The 26,871-nt window shown below is 36.7% G+C and overlaps 1 protein-coding gene across 1 annotated transcript in view; it reads right to left on the bottom strand.

Annotated features, from left to right (window-relative positions):
* Positions 1-26,871, bottom strand: part of LOC110287578 (sodium-driven chloride bicarbonate exchanger-like) — a gene marked incomplete at its 3' end in the record, with an annotated part of 308,235 nt that overhangs the window by 44,011 nt on the left and 237,353 nt on the right. Inside the window, exon 10 of the mRNA XM_029473719.1 lies at positions 7,867-7,948. Coding sequence (XP_029329579.1) covers positions 7,867-7,948 — 82 coding nt within the window. The remainder of the gene's footprint in view (positions 1-7,866; positions 7,949-26,871) is intronic.

The raw sequence follows: 26,871 nt of genomic DNA, 5'->3' as shown, positions 1-26,871 counted from the left end.
ACTTAGTGAATTTTTCAAAAAGCAAAACAAAGAAATACATGAAGTTAGGGAAGAGGGCATGTTGGTGAACATGGGGGTGAGTTATGGGGGAAATATTTCACTGTATAATATACGAAATTTTGAAAAAATATAACAACTTGTCTACTCATTCAGTCAATCAACTGTATACTGTTATTATACAATACACTTAGTTAGCATTTAATATTCTTTGCTGGGGGGTCAAAAAATATTCTTTGCTACTTTCTGTTTTGTTGCTATTTTTTTTAGCTTCTCACTTTTAGTAGTTGCCTAGTTTTATTTCTATTACATGTATTTATAAATAAAGCATGTGAAAATACTTGAAAAATAAAAAAAGAAAAAAGAATGTAGTCTTTGGGGAAGATAATGGGGAAATTAGAGGAAGAGATTAAATAGTGAAAAGAATAGAGAATGGGGTAAAGGAAGAAATATGGGAAAGGCCAACTACACTGAAGGCCTCTGAAAAACTATACAGAAACCTATACTGGAGAAGCATCCTAAAATATACATGTAAGAAAGTATATTTTCTAGTTACAACCCCTGTTAATCACAACAGTGGCCTGCTTGCAAGACATACTAATGTAATAGTGGCCCAGGTGTTGCAGAGTAATCAACCAGAGTCTCCTGTGAGGCTGAAGACTAACCAGTCAGCTTCAGTTGACAAACCATTAGCTGCCAACACATGCGGGAGTCAGCTGAGTTAGAGCAGAAGAAGAACTAGTAGATTTCCACTCAAACCAATTATCTATAAACAATACCCTAGTTTGCTTTATTGTTGCTGTGAACTACCAAAAACCAACTTGGAGAGGAAAGGGTTTAGTTCATTTTACATCTTATAATCCCATCATCAGGAGAAGCTAGGGCAGAATCGCAAAGATGCAACCTGAAGGCAGGACATGCAGCAGAGACCATGGAGGAACATTTCTTACCATCACACTCCCTTACGCATGCTTACCTAGTCTTTTTATGCAGTTCAGTTGCATCTGCCTGTGGATGGTGCAACCCAATGGTCTGGGCCATCTCACATAGATAAATAAAGAAAATGACCTACAGACATTCCCACAGGACCACTGATCCAGGCAATTCTTCAAGTGAGGATTTCTCTCCTCAAGTATGTCAAGATGGCAACAAAACTAGCTAGTACAGACGATAACCAAAATACAGCAGTTGTTTGATACCATTAACTTTTGGGATGATATGTTACACTACCAAGACCAGTGGACAAGAAGTATTTGGAACAAAAGTTTTAAGTTATAAAGGTTTAATAAATATAAGATACAGTTTTAAAAGAAATGGGGCATAAATGATTCTCATTCAAGAATAACTGTGACAGATATCTCAAAGAAAAGTAAATGATGAAGAAATCAAAAAGTATTCATTCTAAGTATGGCAAGTGTGGTATGACTCAGGGGAGGTGCTTCTGTAGGTAACAGTTAGCTCCTTTCCGCTGAAAAGAATGACGACATGGCACACAGATGTGAACCACTGGAAAGCAAAACTACTGACAAGAAAGGAAATCACTGACTCAGTTCTCTTTTATTACATTTACAAATGCATTTCTCTACCATGTGCGTGTGCGAGAGCCCACGCCTGTGAGTGTGTGATATATATGGGCTACAATTCTCCTATGGAGATCAGAGGGCAACAGAAACTGGCTCTCTCCTTCAACCAGCTGGGTCCCGTAGCTCTATCTCGAATCATCTGTCTTGACAGCAACACTTTTACCCTCCAAATTCATCTCACTGGCCTATGCCTGGTTTTTTGGTTTTTGGGTTTTTTTTTTTTTTTTGACTAAAGTACATTGTATTATGGAATTCTCAAAAATGATAAAATATTATATTACAAATGAAAAAATAGCACTGTCTACAGTATATTTAAGTATTTTTTTAAAATATTTTTTAATTAGGTATTTTCCTCAATTACATTTCCAATGCTATCGCAAAAGTCCCCCATACCCTCCCCCACTCCTCTACCCACCCATTCCCACTTTTTGACCCTGGCGTTCCCCTGTACTGGGGCATATAAAGTTTTCATGTCTCTTTCCAGAAGGGACATATTCATTGCTCATCCTAATATCTACTTCTAGAGATCTACAGATTTAACATATATGACATAATAAATGAAAACATTACATGGACATGCATAGTAAAGTTATCATTATTAAAGCATGCAGTAGTTACATAAAATTCAAATTTAACTGGGTAACCTACATATGTGTTAGAAGATAATTAGAATAAATTTAAAGTATTAATTATTTTCCCCTTGTTATATCACACTTTAGACTGTACTAACTCCCAAACTGACATGGAAAACAAAAATAAAACTCATTAACCTCAATTGTACTGAAGTTTGCTTTAATCACAATCCAGAGGTTTTCTAACTATGGAGATTAGATATCCTTCACTAAGTATTGCCTCATGAAGCAGAAGACTGCCTAGAAAGAACATGTTGGTGTTGCTAAGGAGGCTGGAGGGCTGGAAAGACACAATGGGAGTGATAGAGCAGATGACCAAGTGGAGTAAATCAGCAGGAATAGAAAAGGGGCAGAAGAAAAGATGTCACTAAGGAGACTGGAGGGGGAGGGAAAAGTGAGGCAGGAGCAGGTGTGGGAGGAGACACAGGAGAAGGTCAGGAACTTGAACAGAGGTATGTAGCCGTGGGCATGACGAACTGGGGGTAACCACTAGAAAGTCCCAGATTCCAGGGAAGCAAAAGGTTCCCAGAACCCAACTGGGATGATATTAGCTGAAATAGCCAACAAAGGGGAGAGAGAACCGTAGATACCACCTTTAGTAGACAGCACAGCCCCCAGTTGAGGGATGGGGCCACCAATTCAGCTCAAAAATTTTAACCCAAAATTGTACCTTCTAAAGAAAATGCAGGGACAAAGAGTGGAGCAGAGACGGAAGGAAAGGCTATCCAGAGACTGCCACCTAAGGACCCATTCCATCTGCAAACACCAAACCCTGACACTATTGCTGATGCCAAGAGTCACTTGCCTACAGGAGCCTAGTATAGCTGTCCCCTGAGAGGCTCTGCTATCACCTGACCAATACAGATATGGATGCTTACAGCCAACCATTGGACTGAGTACAGGGACCCCAATGGAAGAATTAGGGGATGGACTGAAGGAACTGAAGGGGATTGCAACCCCATAGGAAGAACCATATCAACTAACCAGCCCCCCAACCCCAGGGCTCCCAGGGACTAAATCTCCAAACAAAGAGTACACATGGAGGAACCCATGGCTCCAGCTGCATATGTAGCAGAGGATGGCCTTATCCTTGGTCCTGTGAAGGCTCGATGCCCCAGTGTAAGGGAATGCCAGGGCGGGGAGGCGGGAGTGGATGGAGGAGTGGTGGAGCACCCTCACAAAAGCAGGGGGAAGGGGGGATGAAACAGGGGGTTTGAGCAGGAGAAACAGGGAAGAGGGACATTTGAAAAGTAAATAAATAAAATAACAACCAAAAAAAAGATGTCACTAACATCAACCCAGAGAATTTAGTGACAGCATTGTGACCAAAAATAAGCATGCAAAACTTCTAAATTGTATCATCTTGGTTTTAGATAATAGACGAGATAATAACACTATAAAACACGTGTGAAACAAACAAACAAAAAAGAGGTTTGGAATTTGGAAAGCAAGAAATCATACAGCTGTCACTCATGAGAATGTATAATACACATGAATAATGTAACTAATATAATATTTTACTCCAAGCTGTTGTTTTTGAGAAGGTGATTATTTTCCACTAAATATATTGTACCTGAGATTTCTAAGATATTTTTAAACACCTGGCATTTCTACTAGCTGCATTCAGAATGCTAAATTATGCTGATAGTTCTAGTAGCTAAAATATACATAAATTCTAGGAAGCAACAATTTTTAAATAAAAAAATTTTTACTTGATAATTTTTTATTTATAAAATGCGTCTGTCTCTGATATCAGTCCTAACTCTTTTCCATTTAAAGTATTTATTCTATGCTGTCTGCATCACTAAATGTGCTCCTTAAAGTCACAGTATTTTCCATTACACAAAGGGAAAGGTTGACTACCTCATCCTGAATATCACTCCTGCATTACCTAACCAGGTACATCCAGATCTCTTAAACCTGTGCATACATTATAGACCATTTACTAGCACAGGTACCTGTCCATTTGCTGTGTTCTAGGACAGGAAAAATAACAGCCAATACATATAATATCTGTGTTCTATTTTTAAAATTGAAAAAATGTTTTTTAAAAAAATTAATGTAATGTCATCTTTGTTTTTATGACCAATTTTCATCAGAAAAGACATAAATATAGTCATTACCTTCTAGGGCAGTAGTTCTCAACCTGTGGGTCACAATCCCTTTGGAGGTCACATATCAGATATTTAGATTATGTTTCATAACACTAGCAAAATTAGAATTATGAAGTAGCAACAAAAATAATTTTATGGTTGGGGGTCATCACAACACGAGGAACTATTATTAAAGGGTTGTAGCATCAGGAAGGTTGAGAACCACGGCTCTAGATGAAAACACCTACTCACAGATGCCAGTGTTGAACAATCTACTTGTGTTCTACCAGTTGTAAATTTCATCTTCTTAATAAAAATAATGAATAATTGTGATTATTAATGACATATAAAATATAATTAATAATTATACATATAATCATTCTATATTCCCTTATAATATTTAGCACAAAAATGTATGTAATAATGTAGCTACATCAATTACATTATCTTTCAATAATGTATGTTATATCTAGAAGGACAATTCAGTTTTTACTGTAATTCTTTGTGAATTATTAAGTATTAATTTCATGTATCTGTGTGTGGCTTATTCACACAAATATTTAACTCCAAGATTTCCATGAAATTGGACATATTTCTAGGTTCACTTCTTTTTGTGTTGGATTTCTTGGGGCATTTTTAAGGGAAGATAAACATGATTTGTCAAGCATGATCAATTGACTTCCTAAAACCAAAAACCAACTTAGCATGACTTTAAAATGCATCAAAGCAAAGGCAAATAGACAGATTTACATTATAAGCAAAATCCAAACCCATGCTATTAGTGCAGTAACTATATCCTCCCAGTTTAAAATTAGTACCTACTTATAGAACTACATATAAAACCAAATGCCTCTTGTTCCTAAATTCATAATGATTATTTTGTAAGTGTGAAATTTTGTTAGGTTGCTACTGACTGAATAAAATTGACTCCTTAAAAGCTAGTCAGGGTCCCAAAGGAAGGACAATGGGCTGAGAATAGAGGTCTGTTTGAGGGAAGCTGCCAGAAGACTAGAAAGACCATAATGAAGGAGAGGGGGAGAGAAAGTAGAGTGGCCTATTGGATTCTCACCATATCTGGTGGCTGGCTACACTTAAAGTCTGAGGGATCTCAGAGAAGAGGGGGCAGAAAGACTGTAAGAGCCAAAGGACCAGGTCACTGCTAAGAGACTATGTCTTCAGTATAAGACAGAGAATCTACACCCATGAAATCACAATATGGCAGCCTAATCAGGACCTAAAGAATAATACAACCATTGAGCACGTTAATGAACTCCATGGTCCCACCCCCAGATGAAAAGTCACAGGTAGTAAATGGCTGCAAAATGAAGGAGAGTCAATTTTCCCCAGGAATAAGCCTCCTAAGTTATCAACTTATAGTAAGTGGTTAGTCCTAAAGACATACACATAGGAGCAACACTAAATAGATCCAGCAGGTTTATTTACATATGTATATTTGTATGACACTAATAATTAAAGAAAAGAAAAAAATCTAACTGGGTTCTGCTATCATGTTCCCTTGGAGTGGATGTCTCTACCTCTCTCTCCAACCTCTACCTGACAGTGTATTTTACAGGCGGTAAAGAGAAATGAGATGGCTATCTAATGCACTGCCCACACAAGCTCTTTCTTTTCTAACTATCTAAGCTCAACTCCTCTTGCCCATATTAACAGCTAGATGAGGGAAGAACAATTTAACATTCTGAATTGATGCTTTCATTTTGTTTCAACCTTGAGATAGTAAACAACAACAAAAATCAGTGGGAAAGATAAAACAGTTTGTCATCATACACGGTAGCTTTCTTATTTTACTTGGTTTAAAGACTACTTAAGGAGATGCATTCTCCCTAAAATGTATCAGCATGGGATGTCCAGAGAGCTTCTGTTGGTAGATTTTGATTTTTTTGGTGATGGACCGCACAGCACAAGGACACAGAAAGACAGATATGTGAGATCTTTAGTGCAGGAGTTTTACAAACAATCCTCAGCTCTTTGTGCTCTGTCTTTTGTCCTAGAATCTAAAAAGATGTCTCTCATGGAAGGATGACTGCTTCATTATTTCTTCTATACACAATTCAATGTTATTTAGTAATTTATTGTTCTTTAAGAATTGAAATTTTATATTATCTCATTTTAAGTTCTGAAGTCCACTTTTCATCTCTGCAACTTCTCCTGTTCTGCTTGGTTCTGGCTATACTTAGAATCAAACTGGTTAATGTAATTATGCCCCCAAACAACAAGGGTTGTGAGAGATAAGCCTTATTTTTAAAACTACAAGCATTTCTGCACATGCTGTTTACATGGTTAATGTTGAATAAACAAAGAACGCTGAGGAAAAACTGTAATATATTGTTGCCCAAACCCAAGAAGAATTCTTTTATATGAAACATTATAACTATGATTTTCAAGGTTATTTATAATGTATATAGTAAAATATGTGTGGTATAGCAAATAACTAGGTTCATTCAACAATTGTGACCTTCTTAGACCTAGATATTCTTTTTTGTGTACCATACAAAATACCTGTTATATATAATGTATATTATCAACAATATCTGTGTTGATAAAAGTCATTTCCAAATATTGCATCAACTATCATGCTATGAAATCATTACAACTAAAAATAAAATCCAAACACTATTAAAATCATTGCAATTTAAAAGCTTCTCTCTCAATGTTTAAATTGAAAAGCATTCTGCTTCTGCACATAATGAATAATTAGTTCTGCCTGCACTTAAGACAATCTAGATTTTACCTTACATTCAAATGACAAATATTGTATATAACTCATATTTAAGAGATGAACAAAATTCATGGTTGAAAACATGAAAGTTAATTCTGCATGAATATTAAATTATGGTGTTATAACCACTGATTATTTTACTCTATTTCTGGGCATTTTTTGAAATATTGTATCCCGTTTTTCTAAAAATCTTTATGATGCATACATTGCTTTTAGTGTGCTAACAATTGAGAGAATTAAGATGTAGAAAGTCACCTAAAGGCCTTATGCTAATAAAGGGACAGATCTGGCATTCCAACCAACTGCAGTCTGCCATTAGTTAGTATAATTAAACAGTAGACTGTACTATCTCACCCATTGGATTAGCAGTTCTTCTCATTGAAGACAACTCATAGAAAAGGAACTTCTATGATACCTGACTAGAAGAATAACTGTCTTTAATTTTCTTCTGGTGATAGCCTACTCTGACAAGAGGCTCTTCTTTTCTTATCATACCACAGATGATAGATCTATTTTTTTCTTTTCAGTCTCTAATTGATTATAATTCCTTAAAACAGGGATTATTGAAAATCTGCCACTAATATTCTCTAGAATGTTGAATGATTTGATCATATATCTGTGTGTGAGCAAATGCTGCTCACCATTTGTAGGTCTGCCTGTTGGTATTCTAGATTGTACCAGAACAGTCATTTCTATGCTATACAGCACAACATCATTACTTTCATAACAACACTCTCAGTTCTCCACAACTAATAAACATATAATTCTCTTTGAAATACCCATGGAAAGTTATCAACTATCCTACCAAGATAATGTCTCACCTTCTAAATCTTCTTTCTCAAAATGTGTTTTGAGAATAGAGCGTGTTCCACCTCTATCCACAATGGCTTCTTCATCATTTCTCTATAGTGTGAGGAAAAATAAAATTAAACAAATGTAAGTATCCATAGTCTTTTAATTTTAAAACATTATCCACTATTTGGAGATTTAGTCTGCCAGATTAGCAATTGTTGGATAGAAAAGAATCAAAAAATAAATTTTGTCATATATTCAGAGCAGTAAGTTCTTTGATTTACCATTGCCAAGCCCATACATTCCTATTGGCATTATTTATTAGAGAGATGGAAAGATTAAAATAAATCTTGTGAATTTAGTAACAGTCATTTTAATCCCTGATAAAGAACTCTTATTAACAGGATCACATTTTTAAGATACAAGAAAACTATGAAAATCATTAGTATTGACACTACACATGTTATGACAGGGTGAATTAATTCCACTTCCATTAAAAATTGATCTAGTCCCTTAAAAGCAATTAGTAGGCAATTATTAGATAAATGAAAACTCTATAATTACATTGCTGTAGTGTGAGACAGCTTATTGAACAAGATTATAAATTATTTTGATGTGATTAAGTCTCCATTTAGTTTCCATATATATTTTCCAGTTTAGAATGATGGCTAGATATTACACATATGAGCATTGTACACATGCTCAAAACATACTAAATAATTTGGTATTCAGCAAAATAATGGATAAAGTATTTAATATAATCAATTTGACCACATAGTATGAAAAAGATTACAAAATACTGAATATAGTGAAAATATTTCCAACTTTTATCTGCTCAAGAATATATACAAAAATAGATTTAAAATGAACAATGAACATAATAGGAGAAACATTCAAAAGAACAAAGCTTCTGAGATTAATTCTAGGTCAATTCCAGTATATAAATATTTAAAATGGAAAAAAAAATCTTTAAAAAACAGTGAGTGCATTGTAAAAGAGAAGAACTATCTACCCAACAACTTTGAAACATCAGATATTTGTAACAACTTTCTTTCATTGGAAAACCAATCTTGAACTGAGTCCAATAACATGTTATCATCCCTGGGCTGGAAACCTTAAAGGCTGTGAGGGCAACTGGATGTGGGACACACATGACAGAACTTAATTGCCAAAGACAAAGCAGGTACATTTAGTATAAGGACAACAAAATCAAAGCAGTAACAAAAGTAGTGTGATTCACAGAGACCTAGGATGCATACTACTCGATCAACGTGTTCTAGAAGGGTTCAAAGGGACAGTCTACTAAAGAATAGTAAGATAGTCTACTATTCCTATTTGATGTATCTGAATAAAGAAGTTCCAAGTTAAGTCTGGAATGTCTAACAAGTCCTAATGTCTAAGTAGAAACATTAAAACCATGACTCCATTTTTTCTGGTCTAGAAGGAAGATCAGGAGAGTTGCTGCATGTGTCAGAGATATTCGGAAGAAGGGACTGTTGAGTGAAGAAGCTCCTGGTATACAGTCTTGGGGATTGGGTGACAGGTTGTCTCATTTTCCAGCTTAACAAAGGGAGTACTATGAAAGAAATGAGCTGCAGATGAAACATCCAATCTACATGTGTCACATATTATATAGTAACTCATTAACACTTACAATTTTATGTTTTATGGATTAATTTAAGTTGAAAGGCAAAAATATTTAAATGTACTTTGAGAATTACATCATCATTGATCTTATTAGCCCTTTTAAATAGATCATCAGAAATAACTACTTGTATGAACTTTAATTTGAGATGGCTAAGATAATGGATCCTAAGAAAAAAGCATGAAAATATCTACTATTTCCCTTTTATAAAGTATTAAAGGCAGCTAAAACCCTGTAGGAAGCGACAATAGTAACAGAGCATATTCCCAATGGACTTTTCTGATTTGTTTACTAATTCTTTAGAAATTTTTTCAGAAAATGAGGTGCTAGATTGGTAGAGGAGTGGATTTTCTCTGATGAACTGGTGCCATACAATGAAGAGTGGTGCCAAGGCAGCATGGACACACCACAGCTAGGTCCATAAATGGGGCAAGTGTACCGAACACTATTTCATTTTGATTCGAGTAAACTTTAAATGTTATCATGTTCGTGAAAAGAATTGAATTATTTACATGTACAAATGCTTTGTAATTGCAGTGAATCTCAACAATGAGATATTCTAATTCATACAAATGCACTTGCTCTTAAAAGAAAAGATTATAGTTGTATTCCACCTAAGATCAAATTCTGTGTTTTACATTTGCAAAATCTACAGTAAAGAGACATGATTTTAGCCTGATGTCTTGTGTCTTACTGGTATATCCAGGAAATATCAAGAAAGGAATATACACTATGAATAAGGAGAAAATTAGAGAGAAATGAAAATAAGGTATTCATATGATATTGAGATATTCTTTATTAAAGTATTTCAAATGTTTCAATAAGAAGAAGCAGAGGGCTAATAGCCAAAATATATAAAGAACTCCAGAAGCTAACCTCCAAAAAAACCAAACAACGCAATCAGAAAAATGGGATTTAGAACTAAACAGAAAATTCACAATAGAGGAATCACCAACAGCTGAGAAGCACTTAAAGAAAAGTTTAAAGTCCTTAGTCATCACAGAAATGCAAATCAAAAACACACTAGTCAGAATGGCTAAGATCCAAAACTCAGGTGACAGCAGATGCTGGCTAGGATGTGGAGAAAGAGGAACACTCCTCCATTACTGGTGGGATTGCAAGCTGGTACAACCACTCTAGAAATCAATCTGGTGGTTCCTCAGAAAACTGGAAGTAGATCTTCCTGAAGATACAGCTATACCACTCTTGGGCATATACCCAAAAGACACCCACCATACCACAGGGGCACATGTTCCACTATGTTCACAACAGCCTTGTTTGTGATAGCCAGAAGCTAGAAACAATCCAGATGCCCCACAAGAGAGAAATGGATACAGAAAATGTGGTTCATTTACACAATGGAATACTACTCAGCTATTAATAACAAAGACATCATGAGTTTTGCAGGCAATGGATGGAACTACAAAATGTCATCCTGAGTGAGGATTATTTTAAAAACTCATCTTTTATTAGTAGTTTTCGAAAAAAAAAGGCATAGCAGAGTATCTGGCTCTAGTTTATGTTTATTGTGTTTTCAGAGAACCACAATAACCAGAGTAATATTTGCCCTTATCACTACTATTCTATCAATAAGTGATTCTGTTACTCTCATTATTCGCTGTAATTGCTGACACATTTTCTACTCTCCAGATCATAAAGAATATTTCATCAATTTTTGAATTTTCTTTTGATTGTCCTATTTTTTAGAGTTCTTAAATTAATAAATCATAATTCATTCTGGTATTGCAATAGCTGCTCTGTAAATCATGAGTGTTGCTTATCATTACAGACTTTCTGCTTGCTATAGAACCACTAGTTTTTATTACTAATCACTTAATACATGTAAAAATCTTGATGAATTAAAGGACACAATTGATATCAAAGATTTCATACCTGAAGGAAGAAGATATATGTGTATTTTTTAAAATGGCAAGCATGTAAGTGTTACACCAGAAGCTGGCTAAACATAATAAATGGTGTATAAAAACGTACTAATCGCCAGGCAGTGGTGGCGCATGCCTTTAATCCCAACATTTGGGAGGCAATGGCAGGCAGATTTCTGAGTTCGAGGCCAGCCTGGTCTACAGAGTGAGTTCCAGGATAGCTAGGACTACACAGAGAAACCCTGTCTCAAAAAATCAAACCAACCAACAAACCAACGAACCAAACAAACAAACAAAAAACATACTAATCACACAAATTTATAATAAAACTAAGTACTATAGGACAAACAAAATAATCAGGATGAATAATGAAATTCCAGATAAAGGGCAAGATTTATGCAAAAGAATAGAGTTATCAGTGACTTCAAGGTAGAAAATCCATGCTTCTTATAATTTGACAGATTAATTTTTTTTCATGTATCACAAATGATTATACCTAATGGATGAAAATTCATTAACACAAACAATTTACAGTAACGTACATGGGGTTTACATTTGGCATCATACACACGCATACACACACACACACATACATTCAAGCCCACAATAGAACTAGAACTAAAGTCTGGGTGTCTGATTGTTATCCAAATCAAACCACTAAAGTATTCTAAGCCTGTATTCTGAGTTTCTTAGTTCTTTGACTCTTTTAACTGTAGTATAACAATTGCAGTAATATTAACTATCAATTACTGTAATATTAATAACCTCTGTGCACTTTGCTATAGTATACAGAGCATATATAATCTCAGTATATTTCTAAGCAGATGGGTATTCTGGAGACTCTGGAGCTAATCAGCTTTCCCAGGGACACTCTGCTACATGTGTTCAGGCTTAGTTTGTGTTTTTCAAACAATAGATTGCCCTAGTTAGGCTATATCAAGCAGAAAGCCTGTAATGGTAAGCAACACTCATGACTTACAGACCAGTTATTGCAATACCAGAGCTGATGGTTTTACATGTATTATTTCTAGTGCAAAGGAAATCAGGGAAAAAAAAGGAATGTTATGAAAGCTAAGACATACTGTGAGACTGCTTTCATGGAGCCTTCCATGACCTTTGCAGATTACCTTGGCCTATGCCACCCTATACATTTGATGTATGTAACCTGCAACAGTGACTGACAGCTATAGTCCTAGAGCTAGGCTTCCTGGATAATGGCAAGTTTAATCTCTGCTAAACTACTTGATTCCTCTGGTATCCTACTATACATAAAGTAGAACTTATGAGATGATGATTTAAATTGACTTTAAATAAATATATGAATATATATCACAACTTTCCCAAATTCAGTAGGAATAATGATTATAATGAATGTTAACCTAAGCACTTATTGAGCACCTGCGTCAGTTTCAACAGTGTTTCAAAGAGTAAGTCATTTGACACTCAACATAACATTAGAAGTCTCCATAGCAGTATCCCAGTTTAAGAGAGCTATTACTGAGGGAACGGTCATTGAATAATTTTTTTAAAGATAAAAACAAAAAGTCAGGAAGATGAAAACATGAAGATGAATCAAGTTCAGGCCTAGGAGCTCTGTGTTACCTGCTGTGTTTGTGCTGCCTTCCCTAACATGTTCAGAGATTCCAATATACTCACGTAACCTTTAACTGAAGGTGGCTATAAAGGATGGGTAAATTGAATAATAGTGTGCATAACTATATGCAGCACACTTTGCAATATACTTCACTGGATCCTAATGCTCTCTTTTTAAAAGCAGGAGTTTAATGAAATATCCATTTCTTAAACTTGTTTTCTTACCAACGTTCCGATAATATTTTTAAAGACTTGAGGTAAAGGGTTCTTAAATCTCTAAATGTCTTTTACCTGCTTCTTAAGAATAATATTTGAACTTTGAATAGCAATTACAGTAAATTTATATAGTAAATACATATTTTATAATTAAAGTAATATAAAATAACACATAGTAAAAGTTAGAGTAAAATTGTTAGTGTTAATGAATTTTCACCCATTATGTGTAATCACTTGTAATTCATGCAAAAATCTGAGTAGCTACTCAAAGCAAAGCTTTCTTCCAGAAATAAGTCTCTAACCCTAAAGGAAGTGTGCTAGACCTCTGTCTTGTCTAGTCCTTACCTTGTCTCTTTCCCAAGCAATAATAAATCACAAGGAATAAGAACAACTCAAAGGAATTGTTTTTAAAAGTCTTTGATTATATGTTCGCTATTGTTTTACAAATAGAGTTAAAGGCTCACCTGTTTCTGGTTTCATTTTCACACTAAGATTGCAAGCAGATTTTACTTTTTCTGTGGGTAATGTCAATCAGATTTGGATTCATGTGAGGGTAAGGCAAGTAGTTTACCAACTGTGCCATCTCTACAACCCCATAAAACTTTTATTTCTGACATACTTGTTATAGAAGCCATATTTAAAAGAGTGTTAAATTTTAACTTTTAATACTGAAGATACTTTCTTAGCTCTTATACTAAAGCTCTTATACTGTGATGCACAAATTAATTGATAAAGGATTTTTTTTTATCTTTTGTGTTATTCTTGGACAACCTGAAAACCTCTGATGTGTGGGGTAATATTACCTTAAGGTAATATTAATATATTAGATTAATATATAATATATATAAGCATATGTTATTATGCTTTTCTAAGCATATAAAAAGCCAAGCTAAAATAGCCAGTTACTCCCATGATTAAAATAATAAGTATTATATCAAATTTCTCTAAAGCAAAGTTCTTTTTATCCAAATATTTGCCACAGTGACATGAGTATTCACTGTACTAAATGATCTCACTACATTGCCCTTGGTTAGGAAATGTCAAAAACAAAGCCAAGGCTAAATCAGATTATTTGCCAATAAAACAGAGCTACACTGGGGACAAGCAGGAGGTCTTTTAGAATATGAACCCTGGGACTTCTGAGTGCTTGTGGGGAGACTGAGTAATGCTCTCATGTGCAATTTTGATAAAGAATTTTATTAAAATCCTTCATTTTGTTTCTACCCCCCTACTGGGTCAACTAACTACTAAATCTACTCAGGAATTTAATTTTCATTCCCAGAGTCTCAAAAGACTTCAAAACACAGGAGCTGCTCTTCTGTTCTTTATTTCATTTTTCCCCAGAAATCAGGAGATCAGGAGAAAATAATCTGTTCTTAGTTTGAAAATCATAATGTAACGGTCAAGAGTCTGTGGCTCTATTCGCCACTCTATGGTTCTCAGAAGCCTCTCCTGTGACGGATGGCTTCCTTTACTCCAGTCAGCTAAAGCTGAGCTGGGATAGTGTGCACTGCTCAAGTATATCATTCTTTCTGCCTCCTGACTGTTACTGTGCATCTCCTCTCCGTAGACCACTCTCCTACCTTCACATCCACACCTACGCATACTTACTTAAATAGAGATTCATAAGAGAAACATTCAACAATTATCCCTCAGTCTGGCTTATTTCTCATAACATGATTATCTCTAGCTTCATCCATTTTCAGTCAAATGACCTGATTTTGTTCTTTATGGCTGAGGAAATCAACACTGTTTATAGATACACCATATTTTGCTCATCAATTCATCTATTAACAAACATCTAAAGTAATCGCATCCATACTCAAACCCATTCTCATGTACAGTGAATACATGCTAGTAATACTAGCAAACAAAATCAACTTGCCAAACACCAAAGAGTATTACTAATTTGCATACTACATGCCACAAACTGTTACAACTACCTTATGTACATAAATCATTTAACATTCTCAATACTTTAAGGATCGCCTTCCCTTGGTTATAAATAAAGAAAGACTAGTGATCATACTGCTGGCTTGTAATAGAGCTTAGTTTGAACCAAGAGACTATGGCCAATTAGAAATTTAACCACGGTATATACAGCCTCTTACATTAGCTCAGCTATTACAAACCAGAATCAATTTGTAACTCAGCCTGTATTGCTTTAATTGAAGGTTTTAATACACGATATCAAGCACTTTGGAGGCACTACTGGGCAAACTGCCCAGTTTGGGAGTGGAAAATAGAGGATTTGCATCTGTTCTATGTTCTGCCCACCTCTCTGCTATTTTCAGCAAGCACATTGATGTAAAACAGAACAGAGTAACACCTACTGCCCATCAGTCAGAAGCAAACACCTGCTTCCGTTATAGTTCCTCTCAGTCCCTTCCTCAGAGGCTGAGGTGACCACTTCTCCAGTGGGTTTTTGTTTTTTTGTTTTTTTTTTTATCAGATAACCATATTTTCAGGCAGGTGACGTGGTGGACATATGTGATCCCAGCAATTGAGAGACCAGGTCAAAAAAGTGACAATTTTTCAGCTAATCTGGGGACTATCCTATACAGGGAGACCCAGTCTCAAAAATTTAAAACTCTTAGACTTTTCGATCTGATGTGTGCACTCAGATAGTTATTGTACCGAGTGCAGTTCAGAGTGCCCAGTGACAGGTATACTCTGCCGTACTTTCTGCTCCTTACTTCAAATGTTTAACCTCAATATTAATAACTCTCTTCTGTACTACACATAGCCATTGAATTACTCATACTACAGCTGGAATTACAGCTATATACATAATATAAACACAAGTCTCTGGGTTTCTGCCTTCGCTACCTGCAAAAGACTAGGATGAACACACCTTAAAGCCAATTTAAGTTGGCTTATAAATACAGAACTTTTTTTTTTTTTGAAACAGGGTCTTTCTGGCCTTTAATCCTCAATTTCCTTGTCTACCAATAAAATTGCACTCTGCACAATTATTAATCCATCTCTAAGTCTACCTTTGATTTCTCTAATATTATGAAATGTATATGGGAGGAAAGAACAATAATATGTAACTCACACTGAGTTGAATTGTAACAAACCACTTTTAAAGTGTCATCGCAAAATATCTAAATTAAGGTCTATGCAGTTTTTCACTCATGCCTTGACAACAACAACTGGCTTTTCTTTCTGTTAAATACAATATCCTACAGATGATCAGCTTTCTACACACTTATTTATGGACAACTTATCTTTAGAAATTTTTATGATGTATGATACATATTGTAAAATAGTGCAGATGCTGTAAAAAGATGCCCTCTTGCTCCTAAGAAGTTTAGCAATGAACTTTGCTGTTCAAAGTTCAAAAACATCTTGCTAAACAGGGAAGAATTGTTGGCATTCCATTTAAATGTCTGCAGCACTCTGACTGGTCTTTACTTTTCGGTGCAATATATTTTGACACAGTAGCAGAGACATTTTTCTGAATTGCAGCAGTAATAACAATTCTAAGACTATTTTCATATAGTAAAATTAATGATATTTAAGTGTTCCTAAAGAACATAATCAAATACTTTATGGTTTGGTTCTTCTAAAAGGCCCAAAATACAGTAAAAATATAGAAAAATTCTGTGAAACCAAGGCCTAGAGGAATCCTGAAGCCATGCCAAGAAACAGAATGTACTCCTAGTGACTAATACATGCAAATACTAGAAATAAATTCTAACAGATTAAACAGGTTTTGTAGCAACTAAAAGGTATATTCAAATCTTCCAAAATTAATCAGGCTTAAGAATATGGCAGCCTTCCCAACTAATAAGAATGTAAGCTGCTAAGTAGCCAAAATAACATATAAATTATATCCAATATCAGTAGGAAGAATGTTTTCAATGTGTTTTTAATTAAAAAAGAGAAACAGGCCCTAACTGAATTTATTCACTGTTTCAGGCTTTGTCCAATGTAGTCATTTGTAATACCACATTTTCACCCTTATGAGAAGTTAAGTAAGTCATAGTCATGACACAGACATGGAAAGTCAACCCTGTCCTCCTGAAAAATATTTTAACATTCATCTTTTGATAGTAAACTTAACAGATTTGATAGTTCTCTACAACTAACTCAGAAATATGTATCATTAAACATAAATAAAATACAGTTCTTTTTAAAAAAATTTTGAAGGTTTACCACATAATTCTGTTGTGTTGAGAACGCAAGTCTGAGGAAAGCCTACGCTAAAGAAAAGTTAAATGAATTCAAACTTGAGAGGTTTCATGTATATGTACAGGGGGGTGGGGGGGATAGGAAGAAAGAGTTTAAAACCAATAGAGTTTCAATACAAAGCAAATATATAAATTCAATGTTTTAAGGATTTTCTACAATTTATAGTTTAATGGAGTAAAATCTTCCAGCTTGAAAATGAAAGTAAGCAAATGTCAAATCTCTCTGGGTTAAAAAAATCTTCAAGACACTTAGAAGCCACAAGCTTCCTTTATGTAAAACAAATTCAAAATCAGCTTTCAGATGTGGTTAATGCCTTAGCAGAGATGTATGTCAAAGCTCCAAGTGCATCACAGGATCTGAGAAATGATTTTAAAATGGCTTTGAGAGATGTCCTAGAATAAAATATAGTTTTCATGATTTAGCTTATACCCTGTGCAAGCGTGCTTCCACTCACCAAAACTTCCGTTACTGTGTGTTTCAGCACAGTGCTAACACACTGATTACTGTGATTAAATCTCAGATAACAACCATATTGAAATAGATATGTATAGGCAGATGATAGTATTATTTTCATTTCACTTCATTCATGTTATTTTTATCATTTCAAGTAAATCCAGATCTAATCAGGATTAATCTAGAAAAAAAATTTAAAGAGCTATAAATATTTCTAACCACACAAAGTATATCTTTCTTTATTCCCCATCTCTGTCCCCCAAAAAGACTAAAGTAAAAACACACTCATACATACATGCAAACCCTTCTTAATTCATATTTTACCCATTATCATAATTATCACCTGTTCAAATATCCAAATGAAAATGAGTTAATAAGTAATTATGTTGGTTAACATATTCCAAAGGACTATGATCTAGACAAAGCAACCACCTTGCATACCAATAGTATCACAGTTCACAAGTGCATACCTCTTGACTTAGAGATTGGAAATGCTCACAGGATCCAGGCTGCATGACCTTTCTACTTCCAGAAATCCCTAAAAGATCACACACTTCCTGTCTTACAAAAAAATAAGTAAATAAATAAGCTCAGCCATGTCTGTCTCTCAGCATCTACAGGACTAGTGAGGAAAAGATCAGATTGCAGATCTGTTCATCAGGATCTATTTAATTCATCATCAAAATATCGGATCTCAGGCACTGCTCATCATCCCCTCTGTGCAGTTACCAACGCTGCATACTAAGAGATGCTGACACAGTAGTGTCTGCTGATGCTGTTAGTGCTGTCTGAAACAGCCAGCTTACTGCTTGGAGCCGTTCTGCACCATCCAGAGTCAGACACAGACTTCAGGTTCCCACTGCTGCTTCTACACAGATTCACATCCTATGGGTGTTTCATTTCCTACCAGTAATTTTTAAAATAAGCAATGCTCTATTTATTAAGTATCCAATATGCCTGTTGAAAACATTGTGTTAAAATGTCACGTCTTAACAGTTTTTTATCCTCCCTCTAAAACTAATCTGTGGCATAATGACTTAGTAGATAAATTTGTACTCCCTTTTTGAGAAAACTTCTTGCCAAATCATCAGATGTAGAAGGATCTAAAAATGAGGAGTTTCATTCATGAAATAATAGATAATTTTGATAATTATAAGCATGTACATGTTATTTACATTTATTTCCAGGAATCTTTATAATTTATACCTCAGAACAACATAATTAAAAATTTAAATTAAAATTATCTTCTATGATTTTATTTAGTTCTTCTTATAAAGACTTAAATATGCAGAAGTTAATAAATGATCACCAAGTCCTAAGACTAGATGGTTGTTTAGAAAATAAGATTAAGTAAAGGGTATTGCATTAACAGCATGAAATACCATTGTACTCTCCTCATCAATGCACTAAAAATGCCCTTGTTCACTACTGCACAGCAGCTTAGAAAACCTTGCAACTGGTACAGGAGCCCAGAAATAAAAGGCTCTGGATTACAGTTGTGAGATTTTTGTCTTCATCATGAGCTGCAACAGTATGTGGGGATAAAGAAAAAACACAGAGACTAAGATCAACATCAAATTAAGCAAATAAGGGTGCAAAGTATAGGATCTTACCTTAGGATAGCCTACATATACAGTATAGGCAGAATCAATGATGCTACAACACCTTATGTATATATCTGTAAATTAAACTGAAATTTCATAATAGCTAAAATAATGCACAAATGTGCTTTAGACAAATGTAAGCTGACAATAAATATGGAAACTTTCCTTCTCCTACTCATATGTGAGAGGATATATATATGTGTGTGTGTATATATATGTGATTATAAGATGGACTTATATGTATATATACAGAGTATATATATATATATATATATATATATATATATATACTGTATATATATATATACAGAGAAAGAGAGAGAGGTTACAATAAGTCTTAATAAATTTGCCATAAAGGCAGAGGGACAAGAGGCATAAAGATAAGCAGGAAATCTATTGGGGTGAGATCTGAAGAAGCAGAGGTGGATATGGTCAAGATATATTGCACACATTTGTGAAATTGTCAAAACAAATACATTAAAACACCATTTAAGAATCACCATGCCTGACCTAAAGTTCTACTACAGAGCAATTGTGATAAAAACTGCATGGTACTGGTATAGTGACAGACAAGTAGACCAATGGAATAGAATTGAAGACCCAGAAATGAACCCACACACCTATGGTCACTTGATCTTTGACAAGGGAGATAAAACCATCCAGTGGAAAAAAGACAGCAATTTCAACAAATGGTGCTGGCACAACTGGTTGTTATCATGTAGAAGAATGTGAATTGATCCATTCCTACCTCCTTGTACTAAGGTCAAATCTAAGTGGATCAAGGAACTTCACATAAAACCAGAGANACTGAAACTTATAGAGGAGAAAGTGGGGAAAAGCCTCGAAGATATGGGTACAGGGGAAAAATTCCTGAATAGAACAGTAATGGCTTGTGCTGTAAGATGTAGGATTGACAAATGGGACCTCATGAAACTGCAAAGCTTCTGCAAGGCAAAAGACAAAAAGGCCACCAACAGATTGGGAAAGGATCTTTACCTATCTTAAATCAGATAGGGGACTAATATCCAATATATATAAAGAACTCAAGAAGGTGGACTCCAGAAAATCAAATAACCCCATTAAAAATGGGGCTCAGAGCTAAACAAAGAATTCTCACCTGAGGAATACCGAATGGCTGAGAAACACCTGAAAAAATGTTCAACATCCTTAATCATCAGGGAAATGCAAATCAAAACAACCCTGAGATTCCATCTCACACCAGTCAGAATGGCTAAGATCAAAAATTCAGGTGACAGCAGATGCTGGCGAGGATGTAGACAAAGAGGAACACTCCTCCATTGTTGGTGGGATTGCAAGCTTGTACAACCACTCTGGAAATCAGTCTGGTGGTTCCTCAGAAAATTGGACATAATACTACTGGAGGATCCCGCAATACCTCTCCTGGGCATATATCCAGAAGATGTCCCAACCGGTAAGAAGGACACATGCTCCACTATGTTCATAGCAGCCTTATTTATAATAGCCAGAAGCTGGAAAGAACCCAGATGCCCCTCAACAGAGGAATGGATACAAAAGATGTGGTACATTTACACAATGGAGTACTACTCAGCTGTTAAAAAGAATGAATTTATGAAATTCCTAGGCAAATGGTTGGACCTGGAGGGCATCATCCTGAGTGAGGTAACACAATCACAAAAGAACTCAAATGATATGTACTCACTAATAAGTGTATATTAGCCCAGAAACTTAGTATACCTGAGATATAAGAGACAATTTGTAAAGCACATGAAACTGAAGAAGAACGAAGACCAAAGTGTGGACACTTTGCCCCATCTTAGAATTGGAAACAATCACCCATGGAAGGAGTTACAGAGACAAAGTTTGGAGCTGAGACAAAAGGATGGACCATCTAGAGACTGCCATATCCAGGGATCCATCCCATAATTAGCCTCCAAACGATGACACCATTGCATACACTAGCAAGATTTTGCTGAAAGGACCCTGATATAGCTGTCTCTTGTGAGACTATGCAGGGGTCTAGCAAACACAGAAGTGGATGCTCAAAGTCAGCTATTGGATGGATCACAGGGACCCCAATGGAGGAGCTAGAGAAAGTATCCAAGGTGCTATAGAGATCTGCAACCCTGTAGGTGCAACAACATTATGAACTAACCAGTACCCNGGAGCTCTTGACTCTAGCTGCATATGTATCAAAAGATGGCCTAGTAGNCCATCACTGGAAAGAGAGGCCCATTGGACATGCAAACTTTATATGTCCCAGTACAGGGGAACGCCAGGGCCAAAAAGTGGGAATGGGTGGTTAGGGAAGTTGGGGAGAGGGTATGGGGGACTTTTGGGATAGCATTGGAAATGTAATTGAGGAAAATACGTAATAAAAAAAATTAAAAAAAAAAGAAAGTTGTTCTTAACTTCTAAAGATTAAATAAAGCAATAATAATAATAAAATAAATCTGGGGAGGTGAGACAGTTCAGTGTTACTGCCAATACTACAAAGCAGAGTTTGATCTGCAGAGGCCATAGGTAGAAGGAGAGAATCCCCAGCAACTTGTCCTCTGACCTTCACACTCATGCCATGCCATGCTTCTCCAAACACACAAAATAAATACAATGGAAATACATGCAGAGACCCATAGCCAGACATTATACAAGGACTGAGAGACTTTGGAACCCTCAACCCTAAATGGTATGTTTCTATCAAACCCCTCTTCTCTGGCTCAGGCTACTGAGAAAGAGGCAAAAAAGAGTATAAGAAGAGATGAAGGACACCAAGGAAGCAAGGATCTCTAAGCCAACAGGATCAAAGAAAACTCATATGAATTTGAAAAAACTGAGGCAGCACACTCAGGCCTGCACCAGTCTCCACCGGGTCCTTTGTATATACCTTACATTTTCTATTTCAGTGATTTTATAAAATTCCCAATTATTGCAATGAATAGGTCTCTGATTTTTGTGCCTTCTCTTGGGCTTTTCCTTCTGTTTGTTCTGTCCAATTCTCATGTGTTTCCTTTTGTTTTGAACAGTATTTATTATTATCCCTTAAAAGTCTGATTTCTAATGAGAGACAGAAAAACAACTGGATCAGGAGGGGAGAGGACATGGGGAGGAACTGGAAAATTTAAAGGGAGGGGAAAATGTAATCAGAATATATGTGAGGAAAAAATCTATCATCAATTAAAGGAAAAAATAAATTTTTAAAAGTAAATTTAAAAGAAACAAGTAGTGGATTTTGACTATTGTTATTATGAATTGATTAAAGTGTCTTAACTCATCTTTCCACTTATCCCCAAAAAGAAAAAAAAATAGATTCTTAGTGGTCTAATCCATACTCTTCTTTTAGGAATATATAGATATTCCTTTTATGAAATTACTGCTTTCAGCAGAAAAAAATTAGATAATGACCTAATAGTTTGACTGTGCACCTAAGGAAAAACATCATAGGTACACAAGGGTGGCTCATTCAGGTAGTAATTATCCTCAAATGTATATTCATCTTTTTAACTTATCATCAATGAAGCCATGCCATGAAGCCATGCCTTGTATGTTCATTCTTCACATGTAGAAAATAGTGAACATTTGTTTGATCAGATACTAAATCCGTGCCACAGAGCTTGAAAACCACAAAAATATTGGCTCCACGGACATTGTGATAGTTAAATAAAACAAATAGAGGTGTTAAATGGTCTTCCTTTGTTTTGATGGCAGAATTAAAGAGTGATTAGTGCAAAAGTAGGGCATCCTCCTTTCTGATCCATCTGGGGATCAGAAAGGGTCTTGCCAGTAAAGTACTACTAAACACTAGATAATTCTGAGAAGTCAGAATTGAGAAACAATAAATACAAAATGTTTTACACTTTAAAGTGCAAAGTTAAGGATCAAGCATGAGAAACCTTGGTTGTTCTGGAAAGAATTTGATCTTTGGCCTTAGCAGAATGAAATTCATCTATATATTCAGTCTTGTAGTTTTTTTCTTTTCCTAGTTCCACTATGGACAAATAATTAAATAAATAAAACTAGATGAAAATAGACAAGTCTGTACAATGTTATTCAACTTTATCATTACATAATTAAGGCCTAAACAAAGTGACATTAGATACATGGCTTGGTTAATAGAGTTAGAATTGAGAGACTGGTATGAGAAAAGGGAGATGCTTGCCCCTGTGTACTACCTATTCCTTCTCTCTTGCCTGCTATCCCTACACTGATCCCCCTCCTGAGTTCTGCATCTAATCCCCTCCCCCACCCAGTTCCTTCCTTCCATCTACCTCCTATACACAGAGGTGGAGAAACTGACCCAAGTTGAGACCTATCCCATGGGCAAGAACCAATTTCTGACACGATTAATGATACTCTGTTATGCCTGCAGCCAGGAGCCTAGCATAAGTGTCCTCTGACAGGCTTCCCCCAAGCAGCCAATGAAAACAAGACCCACAGCCAAACATTAGGTGGAGTCTTGTGAAAGACCTGGAGAAGGATTGAAGGACATAAAAAGGAAAGAAACTACACAGGAATACCACCAGAGTCAACTAAACCAGACCGCTGGGGGCTCGCAGAGACTGAACCACCAACCAAAGAGCAAGCATAGGCTGGGTGTAGGCGCCCTGCCCCCATACATATGTAGCAGATGAGCAGCTTGGTCTTCATGTGGGTTCTCCAACAACTGAAGCAGGGGACTGTCCCTGAATCTGATGCCTGCCTATAGATCCCTTACTGGGCCTGTCTTGTCTTGCCTCTGTGGGAGAGGATGCATCTACTCCTGTAGAGATTTGATGTGCAAGGGTGGAGTGATATGCAAAGATAGCATCTCCCTTCTCAGAGGAGAAGAGGAATGGGGGTGGGGAGGAGCTGTGTAAGAGGGGACTGGGAGGAAAGGGTGGCTGTATTGGAAAGGAAAGGAAAGGAAAGGAAAGGAAAGGAAAGGAAAGGAAAGGAAAGGAAAGGAAAGGAAAGGAAAGGAAAGGAAAGGAAAGGAAAGGAAAGAGAAAAGAAAGGGGCAAATGTCAACTGTATTTCTAATCTCCTATTATTGTATATCTCATTTTATAACCAATGTACTTTCACCATTATTTTCTGGGGGGTGATACTTTTATTTATATATGTTTCATTATTTTAATATATTAACTGGCACATCCAAGAGTATCTGGCAACACAAGCTAGAGCTGATTTTGTTTTGTTTTGTTTTGTTTTGTTTTGTTTTGTTTTGTTTTGTTTTTAATTAGCTTGGGTAAAAAAGGAGATGAATCTGGGAGGAGGAGGAAGAGTTGAGAGAATGAAGGTGAATGTGAACAAAACCCAAAAACATTCTGAGTGAGGGAACCCAGTCCCAAAAGGACATGCATGGTATGCACTCATTTATAAGTGGATATTAGCCATAAAATACAGGTACCATGTTACACTCCACAGAAGCTAAACAAGAAGGAAGGCCCAAGCAAGGAAGCTTGGATCTTACTTAGAAGGGGGAACAAAATAGTTATAAAAGGCAGATGGAGGGAGGGAACTCGGAGGGAGGAGGCTGGGTAGGGAAATGGGGAATTCAGAATCGGGTGTGGGAAAAACGGGAGAGATGACTAGATGACTGTGAGAATGAATGGATATCTGGAAGGGGTGGTGGTAAGGAGGTGGGAGGCATCTTCAGGATGAGACAGAGACCTGGGATAAGAGAGGTGCCCAAGAATCAATGGGCATAACCTTAGCTGTGATGCACTAGATTGGGTATATGGAACCTGAAGAGGCCACCTCCTATAGCCAGGCAAAACCCCAGTGGAGCAATAGAGACACTAACCGACCACAAAACTTTCAATGAAAATTTATTCTTTCTACAAGTAATGAAGGCACAGAGGAGGGAGCAGAGACTGAGGGAATGGCCAACCAATAACTGTCCCTTCTTGAGACCCATCCCATGGGCAAGCACCAGTCCCTAATACTATTAAAGATACTGTTATGCTTGCAGACCGGAGCATGTTGTTCTCTGAGAGACTCCACCCAGCAGTTGATCCAGACAGATACAGACACCCACAGCCAAACAGTGGATGGAGCTTGGGGATTCTGATGGAAGAACAGGAGGAAGGATTGCAGGCCCAGAAGGCGGTAGGAACTCCTTGTGAAGATCAATAGAATCAACTAACCTGGACCCTTGGGGCTCTCGGAGTCTGAACCACCAACCAAAGAACATACACGGGCCAGACCTAGGCCTCCTCGTTCATATGTTGCAGATATGCAGCTTGACCATGATGTGGGTCCTGAACAACTGGCGTGGGGACTATCCCTAAAGCTTCGGCCTGTATGTGAGGTATGTTCTTCCAGCTTGTCTTGTCTGGCCTCAGTGGGAGAGGAAGCACCTAACCTCACAGAGACATGAAGTGCCAGGGTTGGGGGTATATCCAGGGACCCCCACCCAATCAGAGGAGAAGGAGAGGGGGGTGGGGGAAAGGATTGTGGGAGGGGGTGAGCTTAAGGGGGGCCGTGAGAGGGATGTAAAGTGAATAATTTTAAAAATTAAATAAAAGCAAACAAACAAAAACCCACAAAAACAAAACTGGAGGTCAGAGGTTTTGTGGCTGGGTTGGTGTCCCTCCATTTGAGGTCTTGTCTGGTTACAGAGGGTGGCCCATTCAGGCTCCATCTCCCCCATTACTAGAAGTCTTTGCTTAGTTACCCTAGTAGATTCCAGGGAGTTTCCATTACACTATCTCACTCCCAAAGTGCCCCCCAATTCCAATTGTCTTTCCTAGAATTCTCCACCCCAATCCGTCCACTTGATCCCTCCCATTCCCATCCACACCTGTCCCAGTCCACTCACAAAATCTATTCTATTTTCCCTTTCCAGGAAGTTTCTTTTGTCCCCACTTCAGCTTTCCTTGTTATTTAGCCTCTCCTGGTCTGTTGATTGTAGCATGATCATTTCTTTACTTTATAGCTAATATCCACACTGCCTGCAGGATGTGCTGGGACTGGAGCCTAACATAACCATCAAGGGAGAGACTTAATCCAGAAACAGATGGGAGCAGACTCAGAGTCCCTCAGCCAAATATCAGGCTGAGCCCAGGGAGACCTGTGGAGGAGGGAAAGGAAGGATTGGAGGAGCCAGAGAGATCAAGAAAACTTCAAGATCACTACCCAAAGAATCAACTGACCAGGATTCAAGAGGGTTCGCAGAGATCAGGGAGCCTGCGTGCATCTGACCTAGGTCCTCTATGTACATTCTTGTTGTATAGCTCTGTGTTCTTGTGGGACTCTTAAGAGTGGGAGCACCCATGGAAGGAGTTACAGAGACAAAGTTTGGAGCTGTGACGAAAGGATGGACCATCTAGAGAAAGCCGTATCCAGAGATCCATCCCATGATCAGCATCCAAACGCTGACACCATTGCATTCACTAGCAAGATTTTGCTGAAAGGACCCAGATATAGCTGTCTCTTGTGAGACTACGCCGGGGCCTGGCAAACACAGAAGTGGATGCTCACAGT

The sequence above is a fragment of the Mus caroli genome (assembly GCF_900094665.2).
Source record: "Mus caroli chromosome 2 unlocalized genomic scaffold, CAROLI_EIJ_v1.1 2_unlocalized, whole genome shotgun sequence".
Taxonomy (NCBI): Eukaryota; Metazoa; Chordata; class Mammalia; order Rodentia; family Muridae; genus Mus; species Mus caroli.
This window is presented reverse-complemented; position numbering and strand designations above follow the sequence as displayed.